The sequence below is a fragment of the Colius striatus genome, chromosome 6, assembly GCF_028858725.1.
Source record: "Colius striatus isolate bColStr4 chromosome 6, bColStr4.1.hap1, whole genome shotgun sequence".
Lineage (NCBI taxonomy): Eukaryota > Metazoa > Chordata > Aves > Coliiformes > Coliidae > Colius > Colius striatus.
Genome location: NC_084764.1, coordinates 23,632,513 through 23,658,829, shown reverse-complemented (window position 1 = coordinate 23,658,829; position 26,317 = coordinate 23,632,513). Strand labels below are relative to the sequence as shown.

The window sequence follows — 26,317 nt, the reverse complement described above, 5'->3', positions numbered from 1 at the left end:
AATTTGTTGGCCTCGTTTACATACAGGATGCTATTAGCCATAAATAAATAAACTTGAAACAGAATTGTTTGATTACTCAGTGAAATTATATACACACATTTTGGGAAGTCTGGTTAAGTTTAGTCTATGGTTGGTTTCTAACTAAGCAAGTACAGATCTCTGTATGAGTAACATTTAATGTAAGATCATAACTGTTCTGTCAGTTTACCTACATCCGTTTCTGTGTTAGGAAGCTGAGTCACTAACCAGAAGCAACAGCAAATCCAACTAATAAACCATGTGTGCTTTGTATCTACAAATTAAGTGAACTGATAAAACAGCTTTCATAACAGCATTTTCAATGGCAGTAAACTTGGATGTAACAACCAAAATAGCAGCTGAACATGCATTAAAGGGACAACATGCAGCTGTCACCATTAGAAAAGTGCTCCAAGATGCCTTCTTGCATGTGTCCTGGAGTACATAAACTTCCCTGCTTATTTATATTGTGGATTGGTCTTCAAATGGTGCATCATTCTCCTTTTCTGGAAAACTGCCTTAGTCTCAAATAAGCCAGGAGATGAATTTTGAGAAGCCAAAGTCTCTGATTTATAGTGAGGCAGTCACTAAGCAATCACAGAATCTCAAGGGTTGGAAGGGACCTTGAAAGATCATCTAGTCCAAAAAATCAAGGCAGCCCAGGTCATGTCAAGCTGGCCTTTTAAGACATTCAGATTGAAATAAGACCTGCTGGAATACCCTATTTTAAAGTCAGTTGTACCCTGGGACTGGTGCGAGGAATATGCATGTATCCCCTTGCCTCATGTTTATTCTTCAGGACCATTGTCTAACATAACCACCACATTGGTAAACCCTAGACCCAGTGAATCAGCAATGAAAGATGCTTTACGTGACAGCTACTCAGTTTGGCTGATTTTACTGCACTACAAATTACCTTCCATCTTTCACAATTCTGTTCAAGAGTCAGTATGTATGCACCCCACTATCCCCTCAACATGCACTTGGAAGAAAATGATCTGCACAGACTTTTCCTTCCAGCCATTTTCCATTCCCATGCATCCTCTGCAACACCTCTTACACAGGTAACTTTACATAATTAACTCACTGGCAGTCCCCATCCTCCAAAACAGTTACATTTCCCAATCCCCTGTAAGCAAGTCTCTGGACAACACCTCTTTTTGGCAGGCATCCTCAGAAACACCAAAACAAGCATTATTTTGAGGACTGGACTATTACTCCAGGTGATGATGAGTTGTTTGAAGCACAGCTTTGGTCTACCTGCAAGGTAAATGTTGATGCATTGAATGGGCACTTTTTATTTATTGAGCTGGCCAGGTCCCTCTTGATCCTTAGATGATTTTCCTCAGTAGCAAAAGCAAAGAGAATTCCTGGTTTCCTCACAGGATCTTGGGAACAAGTAATTAGGGCATAAGTAGGACACACCAGTCCTGCACAGTGCAGACGAGTACTGCCCATTTCCCTCTCTACCCTGCTACATTACAAGAGGGCTGGAGTGCACAGAGAGATGGACATCCCAATGCTCCGCTGCCATGACACCATGGAGTGAGCACAGAGCCAGATGACACTAGTGACCAGCAGAGCCAAATTCTGTGTTGGGGGAGAAATAAAAAACTTTCTGCTTTTTAAACTTGAAATACAATCAGTTCCTTCAAAAACACTGCAGGACTCAGGACAAACTGAGGAGTCTGTGGAACGAGCACTTAAATGGCCCAATTTTGTAGAAAAAACCCCACAGTGTGTTTAGCCAACCATTAAGAATTCATTAGATTCTTACACGAATGCATACACAAATGCAGAAAACCCCAAAGTCCAGGAACGAGCACAGGATAAAGCAGTACTTCAGAGTTTGTTATTCTGAGTGCTCTAGTAACTGCACACATCTTGCAAAGAGAAGCCTTTTATCTCTCCTCAATGCGTTAGTAGACAACGCCCAGAGGAAGAAAAACAGAGGAAAAGGTAGGACTTGAACACCACAGTTTGAGATGCTGGGAAACGTCGATAGAAACAATTGGGGAAAAAAAAAAAAGAGGACTATTTTTTGTTCATAACTTTTATTATAAAACATGTAGATTAAATAGGAACATAGGGAAAAGGAAACATTATGAGTTAGGCCTTTAAAAGGCTAGGTGTCCTGACACAGCTCCAAAAGCCCGTTGTACACAGTATCCACTGAGCCGGCAAATCTCTGTAGAACCACTGCTGTGGTAATCGAAGCCTCCAATACACTGGGATATTCCTTGTCCTCTCTTTCAAATAGAGCAGCAATCCACATAAGGAAAAAGTTAGCTGGCACTTTTGTTTGCTGCAGTTTAGCCACAACGAATAAAAGAGATCCAGGTATTTAACTAAAGACTCTGAGAATATCTGCTGTCCAGTTTCTTCTTCCATTTTGCCCAAAAGGCTGGGCTCATCCCAAGTGGTGTATCTGGCTGGAAGTTAACGCTGTCAGTCAAGATCCTCTGGGCCTTCCAGGAGCTTTGTAAAGAGTGTCAAGTAAGAACTAGAACTGAAGCTGGTTTTCTGAGTGACATGCAAAAACTTTTTTAGGTCATTTATGAAAACTGTTCAAAAAGCAGAACATGTAAGAACTTCAAAAAATCCTTTTGTTTGCTCATTTGAAAAAAAACACATTTCAACAACAAAAAAATGGGGATGGTTGATATTTAAAAAGCTTCAACTATCAGCTGTTTAAAAAAAAATCTGAGGTTCCATTTTTTCTTGACTCTCACTCAAAGTCAAAAAAGTTAAAGACGCACCTATACTTAAATACAACATGCTTCCCTTTTCCAGTGTTTCCTCTTCCAGAAGCAAGCGCTCTCACTTCCTCTATAGTCTGTTACATATAGTCAGATGTTTGAACGGGAACTTATACAAAAGATACAATTATTCAACATCTGTATGAACATACATATCTGTACGGTTCAGGCAGCCAACAGTAAATGCATAGGCAGTGGATTTAATGGAATGTGTGCATTTTTAAAATCCAGCAGTTGAAGTTGTGCAAAGAGTTTTTACATGTATATATTATCAACTACACACGTGGAATTTTCCTGCCTTAAAAAGAACTGTGAATAACCCCCTGAAAATGTGGGGACTAAAAGAAAAAATACTTTGGATTTTGTAGGAAAAATATAATTTACAATAAAAATATGGGAATTTCCTATTGCTAGAAACAAGTAACAAAAATGTACTCCCACATGTAATTTTTCAGCATCCTAGACATGTAACAAATACTTCTGCAGTAGCAGCCCATCTTTTCAACAAAGTCTGAGTCCCTTACTGGGCTACTTTTTAATTAATATCAAAAAGCACTTATGTCAGTAAATATTTGCTTACTCCTTCATACATGTTAGTCTGCATTTTAGCAGTGTAAGCAAATGCTAGAACATTGTTGATTAGATAGGAAGTGGTTTATGTATAAGAATTCTATATAAGAATTTATCTAAAAATATTGGCCCTGATCCCAGGTAGGGCCATTGCTTCTTTGCATATTTCCATTATTCCAACCAGAATTCACTCCAAAAAAGCAAGTCTGGAGAGCCCCAGGTCAGTCAGTCAGAGAAACTCTGATCTTTCAGTCTCTGGATGGGGGAAAACCCAAGCTACAGGCATGTCAGGGTGCTGAACGTGACAGCACCTTCATCATAGACACGGATGAGAAAAGCCTCTGGGTAGTGCCTTACTGGGCAGTTCCCTGTATGCCTCCCTCCTGCTGCTGCAGCATTCCCACTTGCTCAGGCACATGTCGCTCTGACCACATCGGGCCAACAGAGGTGCAGCCCCAGAGACTCAGAGGCACGTAGGACCGAGCCACTGCCCGGACCAATTCCCATGGACTTGGGAGTCTGCCAAAGACACGACTGCAGGTCAGGATGATGCCAGTAACTAGGGAAGAAGATGGTGATTCAAGCTGTTCCTCTTCAAGATTGGATTGCTCTGCTCTTTATGGAGCTTAAAGGGGGCAAACATTTTTTTTTTTCAAGGTGAACTTTTAAAATCCAACGAGCATTTTCCCCAGTTCCCAAGTCTTGCTTTTAATAAGATTTAGCCAGTAGGTTCTCTTGGTGAAATGGAATTTTCCCAGTTCCCATGGAGGTGTGGTGCAGTGGAGAACTTCTGAAGAACTTGCATAGACAATATTTTTCTTTTTATTTATGCTATTTAAACATTGTAGGAATTACCTCTGTAGAAAAATCAATCCTGAGTTTCATCTCCAGTCTTCAGGATGGGCCAATGCTGTACCATTTAATGACTACTTTTTCAGGGTTGGCAATAGTATCTTTCCACTGCTCTACTGCTTCACTGTTACTGCTGTCAGAACTCATCCAGATCTGCAGTAAGAAACAAAAAGAAAACTGAGTTTACCTGATGCAACACAGAGGCTCAGTCTTTATTAGTTCCAAATAAACACCACTGAAGAACAGAATGAGATACAGTGTGCAGACTGACACCAAAGCAAAATGGCCACAAATATAGTTCTGTTAGGACTAACATATTTTGGCTTTCTGCTGGGAACACAGAGTCTGGCTTTAAATTTAGTCTCTAAAATAGTTTAGAGAACTCACTACATATTAATGTTCCTCTACTTAATGTTTTAAGTCAAGCATTCCTTTCTCCATTCAAATATACATGCTGGGGTCAATGGCTCATCAGGGCCAGTGATGGCTTTATGCATTCAAACCGCAGTTGGCTGCAAGCCACTTGGCATCCTTAGCTAGCTGTCCGGCATTTTCATGAGCACTTAAAATTGCACACTCCAACAGACAGGGCCAAACCTGCATTCCACAGAGGTTACTAACATGTCCATACCACACATAGTCACACAAAGTCCGTTCCTTCTCAGTATTCAATTAATGAGTAGTGGCCACTGTGTGAGGAAATGAGGTACAAGTAGGAAATTTTCCCCTGAACATTATCACCAGCCTCCATTGCCAAAAGAATTCTGCTTATGTAAGTAGGTATCATTATTTACAGGACTCTATTTTCTTCAGTCTTCCAAGAATGAGTCCTTTTAAGACTTCTCAGAAACCTTCACCATGAAGTACATTTAGCCTACACTGCTGAGGCACGAGTCCTCAAGAAGTGAGAATAATGTCTTCCAGAATCCACAGACCACTGATGTTTCATCTGCAGAGATTCAATATACATCTTGCTCATGATTAAAGACATGCCTGCAAAAGCAGTCTAATCTACGTATTGTCTGCTTAGAACAGCATCCAATTAAACATCATTCTCTGAAGAACAAAGTTAAGAGATCCAGCTATATTCATCTTTTTCCAGCTACCCAGCCAATTGCTCAAAGTACATTTTGCCCTGAGCCATTTTTTATGTCTTCATGTGTTATGTGGCAATGTCTGCCTGCATGAGCTGAAACAACCTTTTCCAAATAACCTCTGAGGAGCAGAAGTAGCTCATTTCCTTCCCCTCAAAATAAGATCCATGATTAAAAGTAACCCATCAGACTGAGATGACCTCACATATTGCTAAGTGACTGAAAAATCATACCCATTTATTTTCACCCCAAGGTAGCAAAACTAAAAAGAATATTTTTTTCTTATCCTATAACAAATCCAGTACAACTCTTGCTGGCACATCATTTCTATAAGCACATCAGCATTTCCTATAACTGAATGTCTTCCTCGGGCGCAAGAAACATCACCAGAATGGGAAAGTACCATATTCTGTACCTAAGGATAGCATAGTCCTTCATCTGACAGGGGACATTACAGTTGGTGTCTCAAAAGCAATTCTGTATTATTCATTATGCATAGATTAAAATTCTGCTACTAAATCTAGCGGGGTCAGAGTAAGCCCAGAACATTAAAAACGGCTATGTCTCACTACATCCAGAAGAAAAGGAGAGAAGAAGGGACAGGATGATGGTAAATTAAAACAACCAGGAGAAGAGAACAGAGAATAAAGAGACCAGACTACCAAGTTTTATGGTGGTTAAATGAATATGATCATGCAAATGTTTTCAAAGACACATTACTGAAGTTCTAGCTGTTAGAAACAGAAACGAGTGTGAGAGTGTAAAAAAATAGCACTCAAGTGAAAAATAATTCTGTTTGGTCACCTATGTTATAACTCAATCAGACATATTTAGCATATTGTACTGATTTCAGAATTCAGGAAGCCAGTCTGATTTTGTAGCTCTTGAAACTGCCTTTTACACACCCCTGTCTGTAAGTGTATGGGTACGGTAAGCAAACCCCCTGCTCCCTTTCCCTACAGTACTTCAGAGGTTGTGGAACTCCTGTGAGTGTGTGCTGTGTTGGTTTTCTTCAGGAAGCCTAGAGGCAAGGAGGAGATGTGTAGGAAGGAATCTCTCACAAAGTAATACTCCACACAAAAAATGACTTAAGGATTTCTTTTAAAAAGAAAAATTAAATATCAACTCCATTGTGACACTACTGCATGTATAAGCCAGTACTATTCTTTCTTGGGTTACATCCAGAGCAGTTTATTAGGATTTACTATTTTGCTATGTGTCACCTTATTTAAAGTATTTTAAAACTCATACCAAGAAACCCGTAGAACTGGATTTTAGTTAAAGAATATAATTCCAGTTAGCAGAAACCAACCTGTCCTAGGAAGTGTTTTCTTCTCACAGAGCTTCTGCTATAGAGCTTGATGAGAAAGCTAATTCCTTGTTCAGCTTGGCTAACCGGAAAAATCATAGTTTCTCCCCACTTCACTCGGCCATTAGTGGACTTCAGAGAACGAGTCTTCTTCTTATAGAGCACCCCTTCTGTGCTAAACATTCCAACTTTCACAAAGAAACCTAGAACAAAAGGGAGAGAAAAAAGGCATACCACACAAAGGGTTACTCACAAACACTCAAAAAGGAACCGACAAGATCCTTTCTCTCCTACAGAGACAGAGTGTTGAGGCTCTTCAGCCTGAAGAAGACAAGGCTCTGAGGAGACCTTATAGCAGCTTTTCAGTGCCTGATGGGGCCCTACATTAAAGCCAGATAGACACTTTTTACAAAGGCCTGCAGCGACAGGTCAAGTGGTGATGGCTCCAAACTGAGAGAGAGTACATGTAGATTAGATATTATGAAGTTCTTCCCTGTGAGGGTGGTGAGGCATGGGAATAGGCTGCCCAGAGAAGATGTGGATGTCTCACCCTTGGAAGTGCTCACGGCTGGGACTGATGGAGCTTTGAACAACCTGGTCTAGTGGAAGCTATCCCTGCCCCATGCAGGGGGGTTGGGAACTAGATGATCTTTAAGGTCCCTTCCAACCCAAACCATTCTGCGATTCTATGTATGGTTCAAATTGCAACAATTTCCCAAAAGTCTGGCCAAAAGAACTGTACAATAGCTTCCCTGACTAGTCATGAGTATATATAATAATATTGAATTGATTAACACAGTATCCAAACAGCAAGTGCAAGTTAATGCTCTTGTATGTTGGGATTAATACCGGGATAATAATCTTCCAAAATACATAAACACATAGCTTCAAACCAAACAAAAAGTAATCAAGTAAGACATCTGTGGAAACAAACCTTGGCAATGGAACCTACTGCACAACACAGTTTGTCAGGAACATCATAAATTGCCAGCCAATTTGAGTAGCATTTTACCTGTTACAAATACTTTTAGACGAGAGGCATGAGCCAGCTGAGGTAACTTACTTGAAGACAGTGGTATGGATGAAACAGGAAGGTTTTGTGCTTCAAGAATCTGTAACTGAATCCTCCTGTTTATAGCCTGAAAACAAGTTCCTACTTGAAGTTCTGCATGGCACACCTACAACCAGAAGAATATTGCCATAACATCTAAATTAAGTTGCTTATAAACTCAGAAAACACAGGAATCCTGTCATATGATGGGCTTCCACATTTCTATCTGGGATTTCCTGGATAGAAATATAAGCGTGTGTTGTATACAAAGCCTGCAGATGCACAGGAAGTGCACTTTGCACTAGTTGTAGCTCCACTACCCATGCTCCGCTGATGGACTGCTTATGTCATGGTCCTGTCACTGGAACTACCTGTGTTTAACATGCCCACACACATACATACACTCCCCACTCTCTGACTGCACTGACATCTCCTGTCTGAAGTTCTTTTAGAGTTTTTACAAGTGGTGAAGTTGCACTGCAGCAGCCTCATTACTCTCCAGTCAGATGCTAATGTGTTCTTGAACCCTATAAGAACAGCAGGAGAAAGTCAGTGGAGACCCAGCTTTTTGACAGCCTCCATTTAAAAGGACTTTGCTAGTCGTGGTTCCTTTCAAGTTTAACACACTTCAGTGAAGCCAAATGCACCAAGCGAGAGAGCAACAGGTCAGATAAAGAGAAGTCTGTCTACAGCTCATTGAAAAGACCCAAATTCTCTTTGCAGCTCAGCCACAGAATTTCTGCATAACCCTGAGAGGAAGTCACTTATTCAACTCTGAGCTTTGTCTCTCTGCTGGCAAGTGGGGTCCTTCACAGGGTAGTACAGGGATGAATTCCAAAAATGTCTGGAGGGCTCTTGGATATCATGATGAGGAAAGCCAACACAGAGAGAGAAACTGAGATGATTTGGGAATTTTCATTGGGAAGAAGCAGTTTCTAAACCAGCTTCCTCTTTTACTTTATCTTACTGCTTTTGAAGTAATATAGTTATTCTTGTTAGAACTAAAAAAAGTCAAGCGCAACTTATGTTAGAAATCAGAGTAGCACTCATTACTCAGACACATTTGCATAAAATTTGCTTTTCAATTGCTAATTTAAGTTTAATTTGTTGAAAATAGAAATGTCTAGACACAATCTGTAAAAGAAACAAACAAAGTGAGGCTAGGGGGAAAGGAAATCCCACTGTGAAAACCACCTGCTTCTTATTACACTAATGGAAATGAACCATCTGAATTATTACCTCTCAGCATGTGGTCTGAACATTAAATATATTGCTATCTCTGCAGTTTCACGTCACTGAAGATTTTAGCACTTTTCTTCCATAACAAAACCAGATTCCATTTGCTCCAAGCTCTTGCTGTGAGTCCTAAGGATCTTCTGATCATTTTTTGGTCAGAAAAGACAAACATCCACTGTCTTCTGCTGAACATTTCCCCAGAATGCCCCTCCCTCAAGCTGTGGGCCATGGTGTAGAAAAGTTAGCTCTAGTTCTTTTCCGAGAAACAACTGCAGTTTATGACCAGAACAGCTATTTGTAGAGTTCAAAAGTCTGCATTTTTTCCCCCATCAAAATGCCTTTCCCAAAGAAAGAAAGAAAAACTGTTTGTTGTTAACCTTGAATTAGTACTGAATTACTGTACTTTCATTTCCAGAAACTCCTTCTAGGTGATGTAAAAACATACTTTTGCAGTATTGGCACTTACAGGTGCTTTGAAAGGGGGAGATATATCCAGCCAATGACTCGACTCCTCCGTGCTGAGTTCCCGCAGTGCCAAGAAGCACTCTCCAATTGTTTTTTTCCTGGGAGTCTGCGTCTGGATTTTAAATACCAATCTGACAGCCTGCAGGCTTTGAAGTTTAATAGCAAATACAAAAGTTTCCATAAATTTAATGTCCTAGAAAGAAAAACAAAGGAGTAACATCACCGTTGTAAGAGAGTTGTACTGAGCCCAAAACCTAGAAACCAAGACTTCCTGCTCCTCTAGCCACTGTTCCCGGCTACCACTGTAGGTTTCCACAGAAAACTGTTCTTTTACAGTGGTGAGTCCTCACAGAGTCACCACCTCATTGTCACACCCTAACAGGGACAAAGCTCTGGGTTATTTTTCATTAACATAATGAGTTGAAGAGTTGCTCTTCTGGAGCTTTAGAAGAGCACACACACATTGTCATAGCAAATTCTACTGTGGCCTTTTGCTTCGGTCTCTCCTACTAATTTTACTTTCTTTCATCTTTGACTCACATTATGGGAGGTTTATGTTACTTTACCTTCCACCCCCTTAATATTCCATTATTACCACTATCAGGAGCCTTGTCCCGTGTGAACAATTCTTACTGCTTTCTGTAGAAAGGAAGTATGAACTTTGTCTCCTGCCCTAGTGAGCAGCAGTATATCATCTATCCTCCCTCGGGTGAATAAGGACCTACAGGTACACCTTGTCTTCCTCCAGTCCCCCACCATCAGGCTGCCAAGGCCAGCTTATGGTTCTGTCTCCTATGAGCTTATATGTCCTGCAGTCTTGGAAGAGGAGGAAGGCAACAGAACGTTGCAAGAGAGGATATGTAGGGGATGGGGTGGGGAAAGAAGAAAGATTTTGAGAAGTTGGGGCAGGAGAAATAATCCAAGCCTAGAAAACTACCCCCGTAAACAGATCATAGGAGTGGATGTTTGGTCCGTTGAAAAAAACCAAACCAACACATTTACATTTCACTTCTCCTTTTTGGAGCAAAAAAGATTTCTTGGTGTTTTGCCAGCTGCTACTTACATTGCACCCTTCCTTGGCAGAAGATTTGAAATGCACAGGTTTGGGCAGTGTGAGAACTCCCTTGACATAGACACGAGGACTTTCCCCACAGCTCGAAGGCCAGCTCAGATCTTTGCACTGCAACATTGAAAACACAGTCAGTTTAGATGAGGAGAGATTCTGGACTTCAGACAACTTAGAAAAGGAGTCTTCTGCACTGTTCTAGAATTATGCATAATTCCTGTAATTCTGAATATAAATCAGAGTCAGTGGACGGTTCGTCTCACTTCAGATCCTTTAATAATTAATTTTCACAACCAGAGGGTAAAAAGTTACTCAAAAGATTTTAATGATTTCATTATGTGGCAATTTGACAACAGAGAAATCATGAAATCCCTTATGAAGCATTTATCACTTGATGTAGTTATGAGGTTTTTAACTACTCAAAGTTCCATTATTCACAGTTCCTGGAAATGTATAAAACAGCCAGCCTAATGGTATCACATTAGCTAACAAAAAAGCCACAAGAAGCCACATGTCCTTAAAGCGCTATTATGGTTCTGCCATGAAGGAACTATTAAAGTCAGCTAAATGCTGCCTCCAAAGCTGCTTCAATTTGCTGCCTCCAAATTTCCAGAGGAAAACTTCCACAGAAGGACAAACCTATGACCAGCTCAGCTTTCTTACTGATGCTGAGCAGCTCATGACTCCACAGTCAGAATGTATGTATAGTAAATATAAGGAGTTACATACTACTTTGTACTACTGACTGCAGCAGAATAGAGATTGAAACAGGAAGAAAAAAAAAAAGAGGACGATACTTTGAATGAAGCCCAGTATTATATTTGACTGAATTTTATTTATATTAATACTTAGAAGTAATTTTCTTCTTCTCCTAAAAACATTTGTTAAAGTAACAGCCACAAATTTAATGAGAATTAACGCTAAGTAAGATAGCCATTTGAGTAAATAATCATGAAGTTATTTATAGTTGCTTACATTTAAAACTGTGATCCAAATCTGTTCTACAGAAGAAACATAACACAACTTCACATTCAGTCTTCCAAAGTCTCGTTCATCACCTGATAATGTAATAGTATCTATGGAGGAAGCAAAGTTGTGGTTTTAGAAATAATGCGATATCTTAAAAGTTCCTTCTGAGAGTAAAGGAATTCATTGGTAGGTGGACTGCCTATCTTTTAAATCTTCCCTCAAACTACGTTTGATATACCTTAACATCTACATTGTAAGGATAAAATATGGATGAAGTCCTGTAGCCTGAACTTCTGCATAAAGCTTTCATGTTTACTTCAGTTATCTCTGTTGGATTTAGTAACTTGTGTTGTACTCCAATAACTTTTAGAAAGAGAAAAAGCATGTGCCTGAGACACGCAGAACACATTTATAATCTGTCACTTTCCTTACATTAATCATTTTCACTGCTAAATTTATAAAATGACCTATGTTTTATCTTTCTCAGATTTCAATTCCAGCCTAGCAAACATTTTACTATTATGCTTTTCTCAAAGTCTGAAGAACCATTATTATCGAGAGTTTCTCTGTCATGACTGAAACTAAGATTATCGCCTGTACCCTGCCTCCCCCTTCTATTTGAGGAGCCTGGGTGAAATTCTGACTTCTGTGAGGTGAGGGTGACTTCCGTGAGGACTTGATTAATTTTTGAGGGTTTATTTTGCAGTATGTCCACTTCTCCAGCATTCGTTCAAAAATAAGGATAATAGGTTTACATGCAACATTCTTGCCTAATTCTCAGTGTAATACAGGTATTGGATTCCAGGCACTTCCCACAGAAAAATACTGATAACATGAAAAAGGCTTAGAGCTGTGACCAAGGTGCTGCATTCTATCCTAACAGAATACCTGTAATTTCTTAGCTCACTAGGATAGTAAATCCAGGAATTAACTTTCCAAAAGCGTGAGAACTCCTCAAAGGCTGATTTGCTCAGTCTCCTGAAGGTACACATCCAAAACTCTTAATTTCAAATTGCAAAGTAATCTCCAAACTGTTTTCCTAATCAGATTAATCTTAATCCGCTTGCCCCAAACCATCAACAGTAGAGATAGCTCAACATCTGAAATGCAAAGGGAAATATTTCATCACAAGGCAAATAAACAAAACTTTACCCAGACTCCTGTTACTGCCTTGTGAATCCTTCCTGGAAGAGGTACTGCTAGGTACACTGGAGAGTGAATCATATCTCTGGAGACAAAAAAAGGTCACTTCATTCAGAACAGATGCAAAAAGCCAGTGAGATTCTACCATCAAACAAGACATGAGGAAAACAAAACAACATCCAATTTCAAATAATTGTCTAATTCCCTACTAATCTCTTGATCCAGCAGCAAGGAAATGCTACATTGACACAAAGAGTTAATACAGGATACATATGGCCAGTACATATTTTTTTGTTCACTGTCATATATGCAACTTTATGTAAAAGATGATTATTTGAAAATAAACCCTACAACTGGTTTTTGCATCAATGGAAACTTCCAGTGTTCCACTTTTCAGCTGATGGGAGAAATAACAAGATGATGAATCACAATCTCTTGTCTGTCCTGTCTCAACAGTCCAGTTGGGCTAGAACAGCAGAAGTCGGAGGAAAGAGCCTCTTGAAATTGGTCAAGACATTGAACTTTTCCTTCTAGTTCTTCCAGGGCATAGTACAATGCCCTTCAAGCATTGTGTTTTTGAAGTAAATGAATAGGAACAGATGCAATAAGTAAGCTGAGTTTTTCAGTAGAATCAAAGTTAAAAAGGGAACTCACCTTCATGAATCTATGAGGTGGGCTTCTGAGATCAAACATTGAACGACTTATATCAAATGATCCAGGCAAGGCACTAGGTCTCAAATCACTAACTAAAAAGACAAAAAGAAGAATACAAATCATGTAAGCATTGTTGCTAGAAAAAAAATAATTAAGCAGCTTTTTAAAAATTTCGGTACATCCAGCTAAGTAACATCTGAGGAAAGACATCAGCACCTTTCCCCTTTTCTCTTTCCCAAAACGCTCTCCTGAAATGAGAAAATGCAGAGAACAAACCATTAAAAATATCTTAATCATCTTTAAAATAATTCAAATTTGGTCATATCTGGTAGAATTAGGAGCCTGCCTCAAACTCAAAGTTATTTCCCCAAGAAAACTCCCTCTTTTTTTTAGCAAAACAGAAAAGCCTTGTATTTAAATCTAGTCAGACAGAACTAGGCCTTAGCTTGGTCTCCTTTTAAAAAGTTTTCCACAGTAAAGATCCCAGTGGCAAAAACATGTTGCCTGCTAAATTTGGCCTCACCTCCCTGGGTTTACTGATCACACTTTCAAAGCACCACACTCCGCACCTGGACAAAACAAGTGTCTAAGATGACACATACTTGTTACAGACCAATAACATCATCTTCATTTTACACAAGGACAGTTTCCTCAGCAGTTGGAGGTGGTTAAGTAGATCCTATCAGTTTTCTTTTGACTTCAAAGCAACACAGAACTAAAGTATACAGTCTACGCATGTTACCCAGTAGGAGTAGAAAAGGAGTGCTGAACTAATGTGGGTGTTCCAGGAAACTTTGCTGACTCCAGTAATGCTCAAGAGGTTTTTCAAGCCTCCCAACTTCAAAATTGACCCAAACTGTTCTGAATGTAAGTAAACAGTACAGTTTAGCTTCTAGGACTATCTGATGCAATGAATTACATTTTGTTGCAACGTTGTGTTGCAGGATTTCAGAAGACTTCCATTACAATTCCCTGATCATAGCTTAATAGAATTCCATCACTCTTAAGTGAAAATTTGTTTCCCTTTAATTGGTTATTTCTCTTGACAGAAATAATGTTTATTGTGAGAAGTGACAATAAAGAATAATTATTTATTTTCCCAAGGAAGAAAAAGAGAACAAAAGATAAAGTTTTGACAACTTATAGGAGGAAAAAAATGTAACAACATCAGTTAGACAAAATTTAATGAAGATCTATGTATCTGGCGTGAGTTCCAATTTCTCTTGTGTATGACACAAAAGGGCTGAGTTACTCGCTGAGCCTGCTGCAGAAACAGCATTACAGTATCATACAAGGCCTAGAAAACATGTTTGATATAATGAGAGGAAACAGATGAAACCTGTACATTGCTTGATTTGAAATTGATTCTGGTTATGGAAATTAATTCTGTATTCAGTACTCATGACTTTCACAAACTACTGTAAAACATCCAGTAGAGCCTACAGGTGACACGTCACCGGAACACAAAGGCAGCATGATCTACTCTTGCTAGTAAAGCTGGCTAAAGTTTTCAAAGAATATGACAGGCACAGGGGTGGTGGGGAAGAAATGATGCCTTTTTGAAAAATTTAATTTTCTAAATTGAAAATAGTAACGGTTTTTACACTGAGAAAGCCGTCTGGAAAATATAAAAAAGGCAGAAAAATTTTAACGTTACACATACAGCATTTACCAATAATTAAGAGTTTGGGAAGGACATGAAAGCATTTATTTTTCAGTTTGTTTCTTTTTGTTTAGTTTTTCGTTTTTTTTAAGACAAAGAGAAGGGGCTTCATGCAAAAAATGAAGAAATTAATTTAATAGCTTCCAAACAAACACATTCTGTAGTTCTAAGCCCACACACGGGAAGTATCACAGCACTTACTGCAACTAAATAGGCTTTGAGTGTTGCTTAGTCTATAGATGCACATGAAGAGAATCATCTAGCTTTTGAAACAGCTGTCACAAGACTGGAGGAAGACAGCATGTTAGAACCATACTCTAGACATACCCAAGTTACTTTTCTTGTGTTTAAGTTTACTAAGATAAAACTAATGAAGTGTTTACTTAGTTTGAAGAAAAGTGGAAAAAGAGAGGATAATGTGAAGGGAAGATGTTCAAGACAGTTTTATAACATCCATTTGGCTCTAACCACACGTGCTTATAAAGCCTAGTAAAACCATATGCAGTAAAGGCTGCTAAAATTCTATGTGTGCTTTTGCTCTCTTAATATATGGAGTAGTCTTTTCATGTAGTTTCTGTGGCGATTCAGAACTATTTTTAAAGCAAGGCACAGACTGAGTCACTTCCCCCAGCTGCAAAAGCAGCATGCTATACCAGTCTAAATAAAACAGCTTTAAAAGTACGTGCTGTTGCCAGCTTCCAATTCAATAGAGGTGTGTACATTTCTTCGAGTGTATCAGTTTTCCAAATGTGTTTGCCTTAGCAATCACTTTCAGCAAGCAACACTTAGTCATCTACTTCAAATAGCACTCATTAAAGGATAAATTCATTAAAGGATTCATTAAAGAGGTGTGCTGCCTGCCAGGAGCCAAGATCAGGGATGTGGCAAAGAGAGCCACGGCTTGTCAGAGATGCAGGCTACTACCCCTTACTTGTGTTCCATGTAGGTATGAATGATGTCACGAGGTATGACATCTCCAGGATCCAGAAGGATTTTAAAGCTTTGGGGGTAGTAGGTAAAAGGTAGAGGGGCTCCCGTTATCTTCTCTATCCTGTTCACTAGAGATAAAGAGGGAGTCTGCAATAGAAAAATCAGCCAAGTGAACTCCTGGCTGAGAGGCTGGTGCCAGCAGGAAGGCTTTGGGTACTTTGACAATGGATCCTTCCTTGAGGACTACAGCTTGACAGGACGGGATGGGATTCATCTCTCCTATAAGGGCACTGGAATATTTGGGAGTAGGCTAGCAAACTTAATAAAGAGGTCTTTAAACTAAGGGACTTGGGAGGTGGTAGCAAAACAAGCTGTCCCCTCTAGCTGGGAAACAGAGCAGGACAGGGAACGCAATGATAAGTGCCCTTCATCTGCACACTGGGCTGAGATGTAGAAGGTTGACCATCCTGAGGGAGAGTCAAACCCGGGAGGAACCTCCTGCACCCATCCAGGGAAACCTGTGTGTTTGAGTAAGCCCCTGTGCTGCCTCTACACCAATGCACGCAGCCTGGGGAATAAGCAGGAGGAACTGGAGATGTGGGTGCAGATGAGGGGCTACGACCTCATTGCGGTCACAGAGACGTGGTGGGACAGCTGCCATGGCTGGGGCACAGCCATGGAGGGCTTTGGATTGTTCAGAAAGACAGACTGGCAAGGCGTGGAGATGGAGTTGCTCTCTATGTGAGGGAGCAATTAATGTGTCCTGAACTGTGCCTGGGTGGGGATGAGGAGCGGGTAGAGTGCTTATGGGTAAAAATTAATGGGCAGGGCAAGGCAGGTGATATTGTTGTAGGAGTTTGCTACAGGCCACCTGATCAGGAGGAGGATGTGGATGAGGCCTTCTACAAACAGCTGAGAGCTGCCTCATGATCACGGTCCCTAGTCCTCTGCTTCTGCTTCAATCACCCTGATATTTGCTGGGAGAGCCACACAGCCAAGCACACACAGTCCAGGAGGTTCCTACAGACTGTTGATGACAACTTCCTGTTGCAGATGATCGAGGAACCCACAAGGAGGGCTGTGCTGCTGGACCTGGTACTGACAAATAGAGAGGGCCTGGTTGGGGATGTGAAGGCTGGAGGCAACCTCAGCTGCAGTGACCATGAGATGGTAGAGTTCAAGATCCTGTGTGGAAGGGGTAGAACACAAAGTTGGACTGTGACCCTGGATTTCAGGTGGGCCGATTTTGGCCTCTTCAAAGATCTACTTGGACGGATCTCATGGGATATGATTCTGGAAGATAGAAGTGCCAATGAGAGCTGGTCAATCTTCAAGCATCACTTCCTCCAAGCCCAGGATCAGTGTATCCCAATGTGTAAGAAATGAGGAAAAGGAGGCAGGAAGCCTCCATGGATGAGCAAGGATCTGCTGGGATGACTCAGGCAGAAAGCAGCCATCTATGAGAGGTGGAAACAGGGGCTGGCTTCTTGGGAAGAGTATAGGAACATTGCCAGGGCATGAAGTGGTGCAACTAGGAAGGCTAGAGCCCTTCTAGAATTAAATGTAGCCAGGGATGTTAATGACAGCAATAAGGCATTTTTCAAGTACATCAGCAGCAGAAGGATGGCGAGGGAGAACGTGGGCCCGCTGCTAAATGCTGAGGGTGCCCTGGTGTCTGAGGATGCAGAGAAGGCTGAAGTACTGAATGCTGCCTTTGCTTCAGTCTTTATGGCCAAGGCTGGCCCTCAGGAAGCCCAGTCTGGCAAGGATAACAGGATGGCCAGGACAGCAGAGGACTTGCCCTGGGTGGAAGAGGAAGAGGTTAAAGACTTGTTGGCCAAGCTTAAGGCTCATAAGTCAATGGGTCCTGATGGGACGCATCCTAGAGTGCTGAGAGAGCTGGCTGATGTGGTTGCTAAGCCTCTATCATTTTTGAACAATCATGGAGGACAGGTGAGGTGCCTGAGGACTGGAGAAAGGCCAATGTCACTCCAGTCTTCAAAAAGGGCAGGTAGGACAACCCAGGAAACTACAGGCCGGTCAGCCTCACCTCCATCCCTGGAAAGTTGATGGAACAACTCATCCTGAATGTTATCACTGAACATATGAAGGATAAGATGGTTACCAGGGGGACTCAACATGGATTCACCAAGGGTAAATCCTGTTTGACCAACCTGATAGCCTTCTATGAGGGCATAACCAGCTGGCTAGATGAGGGGAGAGCAGCAGATGTCATCCACCTTGACATCGGCAAGGCTGAGGTGGATTTCGAGCTGGCTGAATAACAGAGCCCAGAGGGTGGTGATCAGTGGCACAGAATCCAGTTGGAGGCCTGTGGCCAGTGGAGTTCCACAGGGATCGGTTCTGGGGCCAGTCTTGTTCAACATCTTCATCAATGACCTGGATGAGGGGACAGCAAGTTCCCTGATGACACCAAACTGGAAGGACTGGCTGATTCCCCAGAGGCTGTGCTGCCATTCAGTGGGATCATGACTGACTTGAGAGTTGGGCAGAGAGGAACCTCATGAGGTTCAACAAAGATAAGTGCAGAGTCCTGCATCTGGGGAGGAACAACCCCATGCACCAGGACAGGCTGGGGGTCAGACTGGTGAAGAGCAGCGCTGCAGAGGGAGACCTTGGAGTCCTGATTGATAATAAGCTAACCATGAGCCAGCAATGTGCCCTCGTGGCCAAGAAGGCCAATGGCATCCTTGGATGCATCAAGAAGAGTGTGGCCAGCAGGTTGAGGGAGGTTCTGCAGCCCCTCTGCTCTGCCCTGGTGAGGCCTCATCTGGAGTCCTGTGTCCAGTTCTGGGCTCCTCAGCTCAAGAGGGACAGGGAACTGCTGGAGAGACATGATCAGGGGAATGGAACATCTTTCATATGAGGAAAGGCTGCAGGAACTGGGGCTGTTTAGTCTGGAGAAGAGGAGACTGAGGGGAGATCTTATTAACATTTATAAATATCTAAAGGGTGGGTTTCAGGAGGTTGGGACATCCCTTTTTTCTATAGTAGCCAGCAACAGGACATGGGGTAATGGGATGAAGATGGAACACAAAAAGTTCCACTTAAACATAAGAAAAAACTATTTCACTGTTCAGGTGAGGGAGCCCTGGCACAGGCTGCCCAGGGAGGGTTGTGGAGTCTCCTTCCTTTGAGGTCTTCAAGACCCGCCTGGATATGTTCCTATGTGACCTGATCTAGGTGAACCTGCTTCTGCAGGGGAGTTGGACTAGATGATCTCTAAAGGTCACTTCCAACCTCTACCATTCTATGATTCTATGATACAAATACCAATGAACAGCATCAAAAAATGAAATTGCCTAGCTAGCCTAACACTATCTAAACTTTTACTATCTCACAGACCTCCTCTGTTCCTAAAAACTCTTAGGCAATGAAAAGTAGGGACACTTCTACACCTTCAAAAGTAAACTATAAAAAAGCTGGCATACAGCATCACTTCTAATTTTGCACCTCTTCTTATAATCTGCTCCTGAATGTTTTTTGGTGCCTGCTCCTCTCTCCGTTATATATACTCCTCAGGCATTCCTCCACATACTGCCTGCAAAAGTAAGAAAAGTAAGGGTGCAGTCCTTCTCACCTGATCCATATAATTTCCTATTATCTGATTTTGCTTGGAAGCGCCTAATCAGATCTGGCGAGACCCGGTGCTCCAAATAGAAGGGGTTGTACACGTCGTAGCGGGGCCACTGGTACACGCCGTGCAGTTCTGCTTTCCGGTCACCAAATGAGGCCCTGGCAGATTCTGTGAAGCACAAGTAAACATCAAATGCAAGAGTTCCAGACACAACACATGGTGCCTGGCTTAATAAGGCAGGCAGAGTGCCTTCAGGGCAAAGGATAAAATATTTCAATATTATCTACTTCAGGGAAAAAAAAAAGTAAAGAAAACACACATACACATTATGTCAGATTTCCACACTGTGCTAGCAAACACTGGAATTAAATTGGCCATAAAAAGCTCTGCACACCCAGTCTTGGACTTCCACAATAAATGTCTAACTAGTAAAAATACAGAAGGCTCCTAAGACAGACAGCAAGAGGAAAAGTAGGGCCCATGTGTACAGAAAACCTTTGACTTACTTGGCTACCAACCCCCAGGACGTTACCACCCAGCTAACGAACCCTCAGACATTGAGGAGGGTCTTGTATGGAAAGACAATGCATCTTGTGACTGTAGTCTCCTTGTCATCCAGTTTGCATAGGAAGTCTGGCAGTGGTAAAGTCACTGGTCCAAAATGATTTGAATTGTTGGCTGAGGCACAAGTAGACAGATCTGAGAATGCTTGAATCCCAGCCCTTTGCTCAGCCCATTACAGCACAGCTGCTCTATTTTTCTTTCCTTCATTTAGAATTATTTTAGAAAAAAAATCATGCATGTCCTGGCAGCGGAACAGTAATGAACACTGCTGTAGTGCTTCAGTTTGTCCATCTGGAGCAAAAATAAGCCATATATATCAGTACAGTAGAGAATGGGAATGGGGTGATCTGGACTCTGCTAAGCTCTGACATTTGATTCCTTCACTTCTGCTTCCTGGACTTCAATCTCTGTGTTAAAAAGTTCTTTACTTCATTATAGAGTGCCTTTAATCTGCAACTGTGTTGCACCGTAAGAAATAAATATTATTGCTGTAAAATCCTTTCGTACAAGTGATAGTAAAGTAAAAAAGAATAACTAGACCAGTGAGATTAAACACGAGATATGATAAAGCAAGAATTCAAGTATAATGGGCTTGAGTATGACGTAAATCAAAATGAATGCTAGAAGTGAGACCATAAAGAACTGCTACACAGCAGATGACGGAAAAGTCACTGTTCCAGACCAGGAGCACACTTCTTCCTGCTAGCTTACTTCTATGAGAGCATGAGACATGCTGCAGTGAGAACCGAAGAGAAAGACTGCCAGAACTTAATTGCTTTCAGAATAGAGGCCAAGAGCTAACACTGAGCATGTCCTGTTTCACCAAAGGAAAACGGTCAGACAAGCACAGAAAATATGGAGTCGAACTGAGAGGAGAACTTAGACCTCCACAGACATTCAACAATGGTCTAAGAAGCAAATAGTCTAAATAAATTTTTTTGAATATGCTGGTGCTTTGGCTAACCTGAAGAAGAAATGACAGCACACTTCACTGTATTTATAAATCTCCTTCAAAAGTAAACTTTGTGTAAATTTTTAAACACAACTTCAATGAGGCTCAGAAAGCAGTACTTAAAGACATTATTTATATTTGGAGAGAGAAATGGAAGTTGCCTACTTGACATAAGAGCCACTTTTAAAATATTTCTTCAAGAATTTAAAATATTTGCTCAAGAGAGACAATTATGAAGAGTCAGGTCATTCTGCCAGAAGATCTACCAGCTTGCTAGCCTACAGGCCACCAGTTCCTTCTGAAATTAAGATGAAGCAGAATTGCTAATGAAGACCAGCCACTGGTTGATAGGTCACTGACTGATAAGATTGTGTAGAACAGCATGAACAAACAAAATACCTACTTAAAGGCTGTTGGACACACCTTCCTTCTCCCTGGAGAACACTCAAGAGTCCTTCACGGACTCTTATCTCGAGGATGAGATAGGATAAAGCAAGGCAGCAGAGTCTGAACTCAGACCTATAAGGAAAAGGATTACCAGGAGCATGTCCTGCATTTCCTTACCTTGCCCAGATATGAACTTACAGGAACTAGCACTGAAGTAGCAGGCAAGTGGGAAGGCTGAAGGAGATCAGAGATGAGGAATGCCATACATGTTCATGCTATTAGGTTGCCTGTCCATGTCTGCTGAGGCAAACATCACAAATAAAGACCACTAAAAACATCAGGCACTGAACGGTCAATTTATACCAAAAAGCTCTGCTAGGCTGATTAGCTTGATTCTAGTGCCAGCGTTACCAGCAGGGGTGAGTGTTCGTGAGGAGGAAGTTTGGTAACAGGCATGTAGGAGGAGAAAAGAAGCAAAAGCAAGGAAGAGAGAAGGGTTGGAGTAAAACCACACAAACACAAAAATGTTAGGTAGTAGTGCATTGTTATTATGTAACATGTGGTAGACTTTTTTTTGGTTATTAAGGTTTCCACCCTCAGAAAACAAACACAATTATGTGTCACTAAGAGCATGTTTCCACCTCATGTCCTTGAGGGAGAGCAACTCCAGAGAAAACAACAGTTCAGGTATGCTCCTGTGCCAAAATTCTCCCTAACCTAATTCCAGGCATCTCCTGGCAGGACTAAGAGTCTGGCGATACCATATTCCTTGTAACTCATGTTGCTGAACTAGGCTCATATTTTAAGACGCTGCTGTGCCTGAATTGCATGTTTATCATTTTGACAGTCTGAGCATGGGACTAACTGGTGGAGGTTGAGGCAAGATTGTAATAGAGCAAAGAATCACAGTATCACGTGCAACCTTATCCAGCTTGAAATCTGTGACCCCTGGCCTCCCAAAGAGCAGGAAATAGTAAGGGCAAAACACTCCACCATCTAGCAGCACACACTATGTGTTGGTGAAATCTGAAAAGGAATATGTGTTAGTGTGTTAAAACAGATCAGTACATTAAACATGAAAGGCAGATCACCCTCCTTCTTTACTTGAGTGATATGGACACTGAGGAAGGTCTTTTCTTGACTCCAGTAAATTCTATACTTGTGTGCAATCCTTCCTTTCAGTTTCATTCATGAAACATCATGGAGATTCATAGTGGGACAACATTCTTCTAAGAACCTCTCTGGGCATCCAGAGAAAAGAATTAAGACCAGGCTTCTAGGAAAGTTCTGCAAACATCTGTTTTCAGTAGGAATACTTGTCAACTTTCAAGAAGTAGCAGAAGCAAAACCACTACTTCATCAATGCTATTTCTATTTTACCTTGAATCCCTCCAGCATGTGAGACATTGGACAGGTTCTTTGGCTGTACATAAGCCAGCTTGAATGGAGGGACTACAAATGGTACCTCCTGACCATCCAGGGGCAGTTTAGAAAGCAGATAATCCTCTGAACAGCCAACCTGACGCTTCACTGACACAGAAGACAATGGAGGCTTCTCTACAATAGTTGGCTTGCTTGCAGTTACTGCTTCAGATTCCTGCACCATGGAACCTGCTAAAAATAAAGACCAAGAAAAACAGACAGTCCACATGTGCATTAAATTTTGAACAATACTATGAATAAATCTCCTTTATTTAATAGGATCTGTGCTTGATACATTACTTAGCTGCTAGTATTCAGTTTTACCAGCATTCAAGACTACCACCTGGAAAAGATATTCATCCTCATGACACTTGTACTAGAACTTTTTGTTGCCCAACCTTCTATATTTATAGCTACCTTGCTCTTCAGTGAATTTTTACAAGAGATACATTTGTTTGAGGAACTCTTCTGTCATACAACTACGACACCAAAGAAAATCATAACAGCAAATTCACAGGAAGTGAAAAAAACATCTTCAGATCTTGAAAGATACAAGACCTTTACACAGCCTTGGGTAAAAAAGCTGGCTTTTTTGGACAGCATTCTTGGCTGCAAGGATCAGACTTCAGACAAATGTTAATTTTCAGTTTCAATTCCAGTTCATAACACCAAGAAGCACGTGTTCAATCTCCAAGAGAAGACATGGAAAGAAGTTTGGATGTTGTAAAAGAATTCAAGTTTATCAGGGGTGACACAGTCATCTTAGTAAAAGCAAGTCTTGTTATTAATAAAGCCAGAACAGCAAAACCCTTAGTCCATATCATTATGTCACAACTCACAATCATTTTTTTCTTCTTCCATGCAGAAACACAATTTACAGCAGGTTTTTATAGATTCTGTTGCCATTGTTTTTGGCGTTGTAATTTAGAGGAGACCACAATCAAATATCCAGTGTAGCTATCAAACCTGAAAAACACAACAAAAGAAACTATAGTAGGTGAGAAAAATTGAAATATAAATGCCATATTGTCAGTTATCTAACACATCACTGCTTATTGGATACAGTCTCAAAATCAGTCAGAAAATTACTTCAGCCATTAAACGACAAGAGCCATCAGATTTCTCTCACTGTGACAAATTATTTTTTATATAAAGGCACAAGAAAAGATATAATTTTGACACATGGCATCCAAGTACTTTCATTGACCCACTCAGACAGGTCCCTGTCTTTCAGGAACACTAAAATGTTCCTCCTATCTGTGTGTACCACTGGGCTTTGGAGCTTACTCAGCATTACAGCTGTTTTGATGTGGTCTTATCAAGTCATTTGCAAGATGTGGTTTTTATTCCTTTTCCCTTGTTCACGCTTCTTCTATCCTCTTTCACTCGTACTATTTTCATGTACATCCATACGTGTTTACATTTTTCACTCAACATACTCCATACTTTACATTTGAAAATACTCTTTATGAATGATGCCAAAATGGCCTTCTTTGAGGAACTACTGCTTTCTCATAATTGTACACACATGAACTGAAGATCTGTTTTATTACATAATTGTCTGCTATGCATACAGAAATGGAGTGTGCCGACTTCCAGCAAAATAAAAGGCATATAATCTACTGAAGAATGAGAACAAGTCTCTAACAGCTGGTTAACATTAGAAGAACTTTATAACAATACTAACTGGTCTCATTTAAATGTCTTTATTCATATCCTTATGTTCTCTTTTCAGCGGGACACAGACAGCTGCATTGCCTCTTGTCCAAAACTTTAGCTGTCTTAAGTCTAGACCTTTTGCATGTACCTAAAGTATATGAGGTTCTTCGCAGAACATACCCAAGGCATGATTCCAACTCCAGAGAGGTTAAAAGACACCAAACAGAACATGACCATAAGCTGAAGAGATGGCAAGACAAGTAAGAAAACAGACGAAAACACAGAGACAAGATGACAATGACACAAAAGTGGACACATTTTCTCAGTTATCTCAATTGCAAGAAATTGCTGAAAGCTTCCATGCTCCAGCACAGGAGCCATTCCCACCTGCAGCTTGAACAGTGCTGTCATTTTCTTTGTATGTGTACTCAAATACAGCTAGGGAATCACACAAATACAGTGGAAATGACAATATTCCCCAAACCTTTCTTTCATTAAAAGCCTCTCAAAAGTCTAATGGATGACAAGTGGAGATATTAAGCTAGAGATACTTTACCTAACTTAGAAAACATGTGCTTTCTTGTTTTAACATTATTTATTTCCATGGTTTGAGTGCAACCCAAAGTTATCAATAGATGTATCTATTTACAAATACTGACCAAACAGAGCATATACTCACTGACCCGCTCTTTTGTGCCCTGCAGTACCTCAGCACTGCTATTTATGTTTTAACTTACAGGTTTTGCAAAGACACTGAGAGCACGTGGCTTCACAAGAAAATCTTGAATCAATTTGTTATCTTTAAAATACTAGTGTGAAATACAATGAAAGTTTATTATTACAACTATATAGCTGTTCTAGAATTATTTTTAACCATGAGCTATCACAAAGTGCTGATTAGAAGGAAATTCTTAAAATATATATTCCCACTAAACCTAAACCTAAGTAAGCCATTATTCTACTGCAACAGGGACCTAAGGGAGTACTTGGTTTAATACAATTTCTGCTCATCTTGTCACTAAGTGACATTACTTACTTCCTCTAGTTTTATACTGCTCTTTGTGCTCAACAGACCAAATGAAATGCAAGTGGCCTGAATATAAAAACCTCAGATGGACTGAATAGTAGTACACATTATTTTGGAAAATAGAACCCTACTGAAGAGATTACAGTGTAGTCCCTAAACAGAAAGTCTGTGAAGAAACAGCAGGAGTGTGATAGCCTACTTAAAACGTACATCATTCCTCTAGACACAATCTATCACATAGTACTTGCCCTGATCTCAAAATTGCCTATGACTGTACATTTAGTATGAGATGTGCATCAAAAATCTTCACCGGACACACCACCGACTCCAGAATCTCCTCTGCATCTTTACAGAAGAACAGTAAGAAGCATGGGAATTTCATGAAATCCTCCACATTTCTAAGGATCAGATTTGCACTGCTGCTCCTCCCTCACAGGTGCATTCGTGATAGCTAAGCCTGCTAGAATTCAAAGTTTACTTTAAGATTCCCTTGCAGTGATTTTCCTTCCCAGCAGTTATCAGTACACAGCTGGAGTTAATATGCTTTACTTTTGTTCACCATGTTTAAACTGGGCTGAAACAGCTGCTTAGTTTGCTCTAAGCTTTCCAACAATGGTATCTAAGCCTCAGTGGCAGTTAGTGCAGGCGAAACAGTCTTTTATCTCCAAATGTCCAGATTGAATTTATTTGCTACTGCTGGTGAAGAAATCAAAATGTTAGTAACCGTCCTGCTTTCCAGCTACACAAAGTAGAAAAATTAGTTTTTTTGCATCAGAGAAAATTCAGCTCAGAGTAGTAATTTCTTTCCCCAAACTTCTTTAGCTGGAACCATTAATGTAATCAAACAAAACAAATGTAAATCGACTGTCACAAGCAGTTGCCTTTCCATCATGGGGTTGAATGCCATAGCTAGAAATAATGGGTGCATA

At 40.7% G+C, this 26,317-nt stretch overlaps 1 protein-coding gene across 5 annotated transcripts in view; it reads right to left on the bottom strand.

Annotated features, from left to right (window-relative positions):
• Positions 1-2,062: 2,062 nt before the first annotated feature.
• Positions 2,063-26,317, bottom strand: part of TC2N (tandem C2 domains, nuclear) — a 37,313-nt gene continuing 13,058 nt past the window's right edge. For 4 of the 5 annotated variants that reach the window (XM_061997941.1, XM_061997940.1, XM_061997943.1 and 1 more), the window contains 11 exons: positions 23,542-23,668; positions 22,661-22,894; positions 19,381-19,545; positions 13,187-13,278; positions 12,542-12,617; positions 11,396-11,496; positions 10,418-10,534; positions 9,356-9,547; positions 7,666-7,780; positions 6,606-6,805; positions 2,063-4,352 (listed from right to left, as the gene is read on the bottom strand). In XM_061997941.1, coding sequence (XP_061853925.1) covers positions 4,242-4,352; positions 6,606-6,805; positions 7,666-7,780; positions 9,356-9,547; positions 10,418-10,534; positions 11,396-11,496; positions 12,542-12,617; positions 13,187-13,278; positions 19,381-19,545; positions 22,661-22,894; positions 23,542-23,608 — 1,470 coding nt within the window. In that variant the 5' untranslated portion in view covers positions 23,609-23,668 and the 3' untranslated portion in view covers positions 2,063-4,241. The remainder of the gene's footprint in view (positions 4,353-6,605; positions 6,806-7,665; positions 7,781-9,355; positions 9,548-10,417; positions 10,535-11,395; positions 11,497-12,541; positions 12,618-13,186; positions 13,279-19,380; positions 19,546-22,660; positions 22,895-23,541; positions 23,669-26,317) is intronic. The other variant, XM_061997944.1, reaches the window with a different exon arrangement.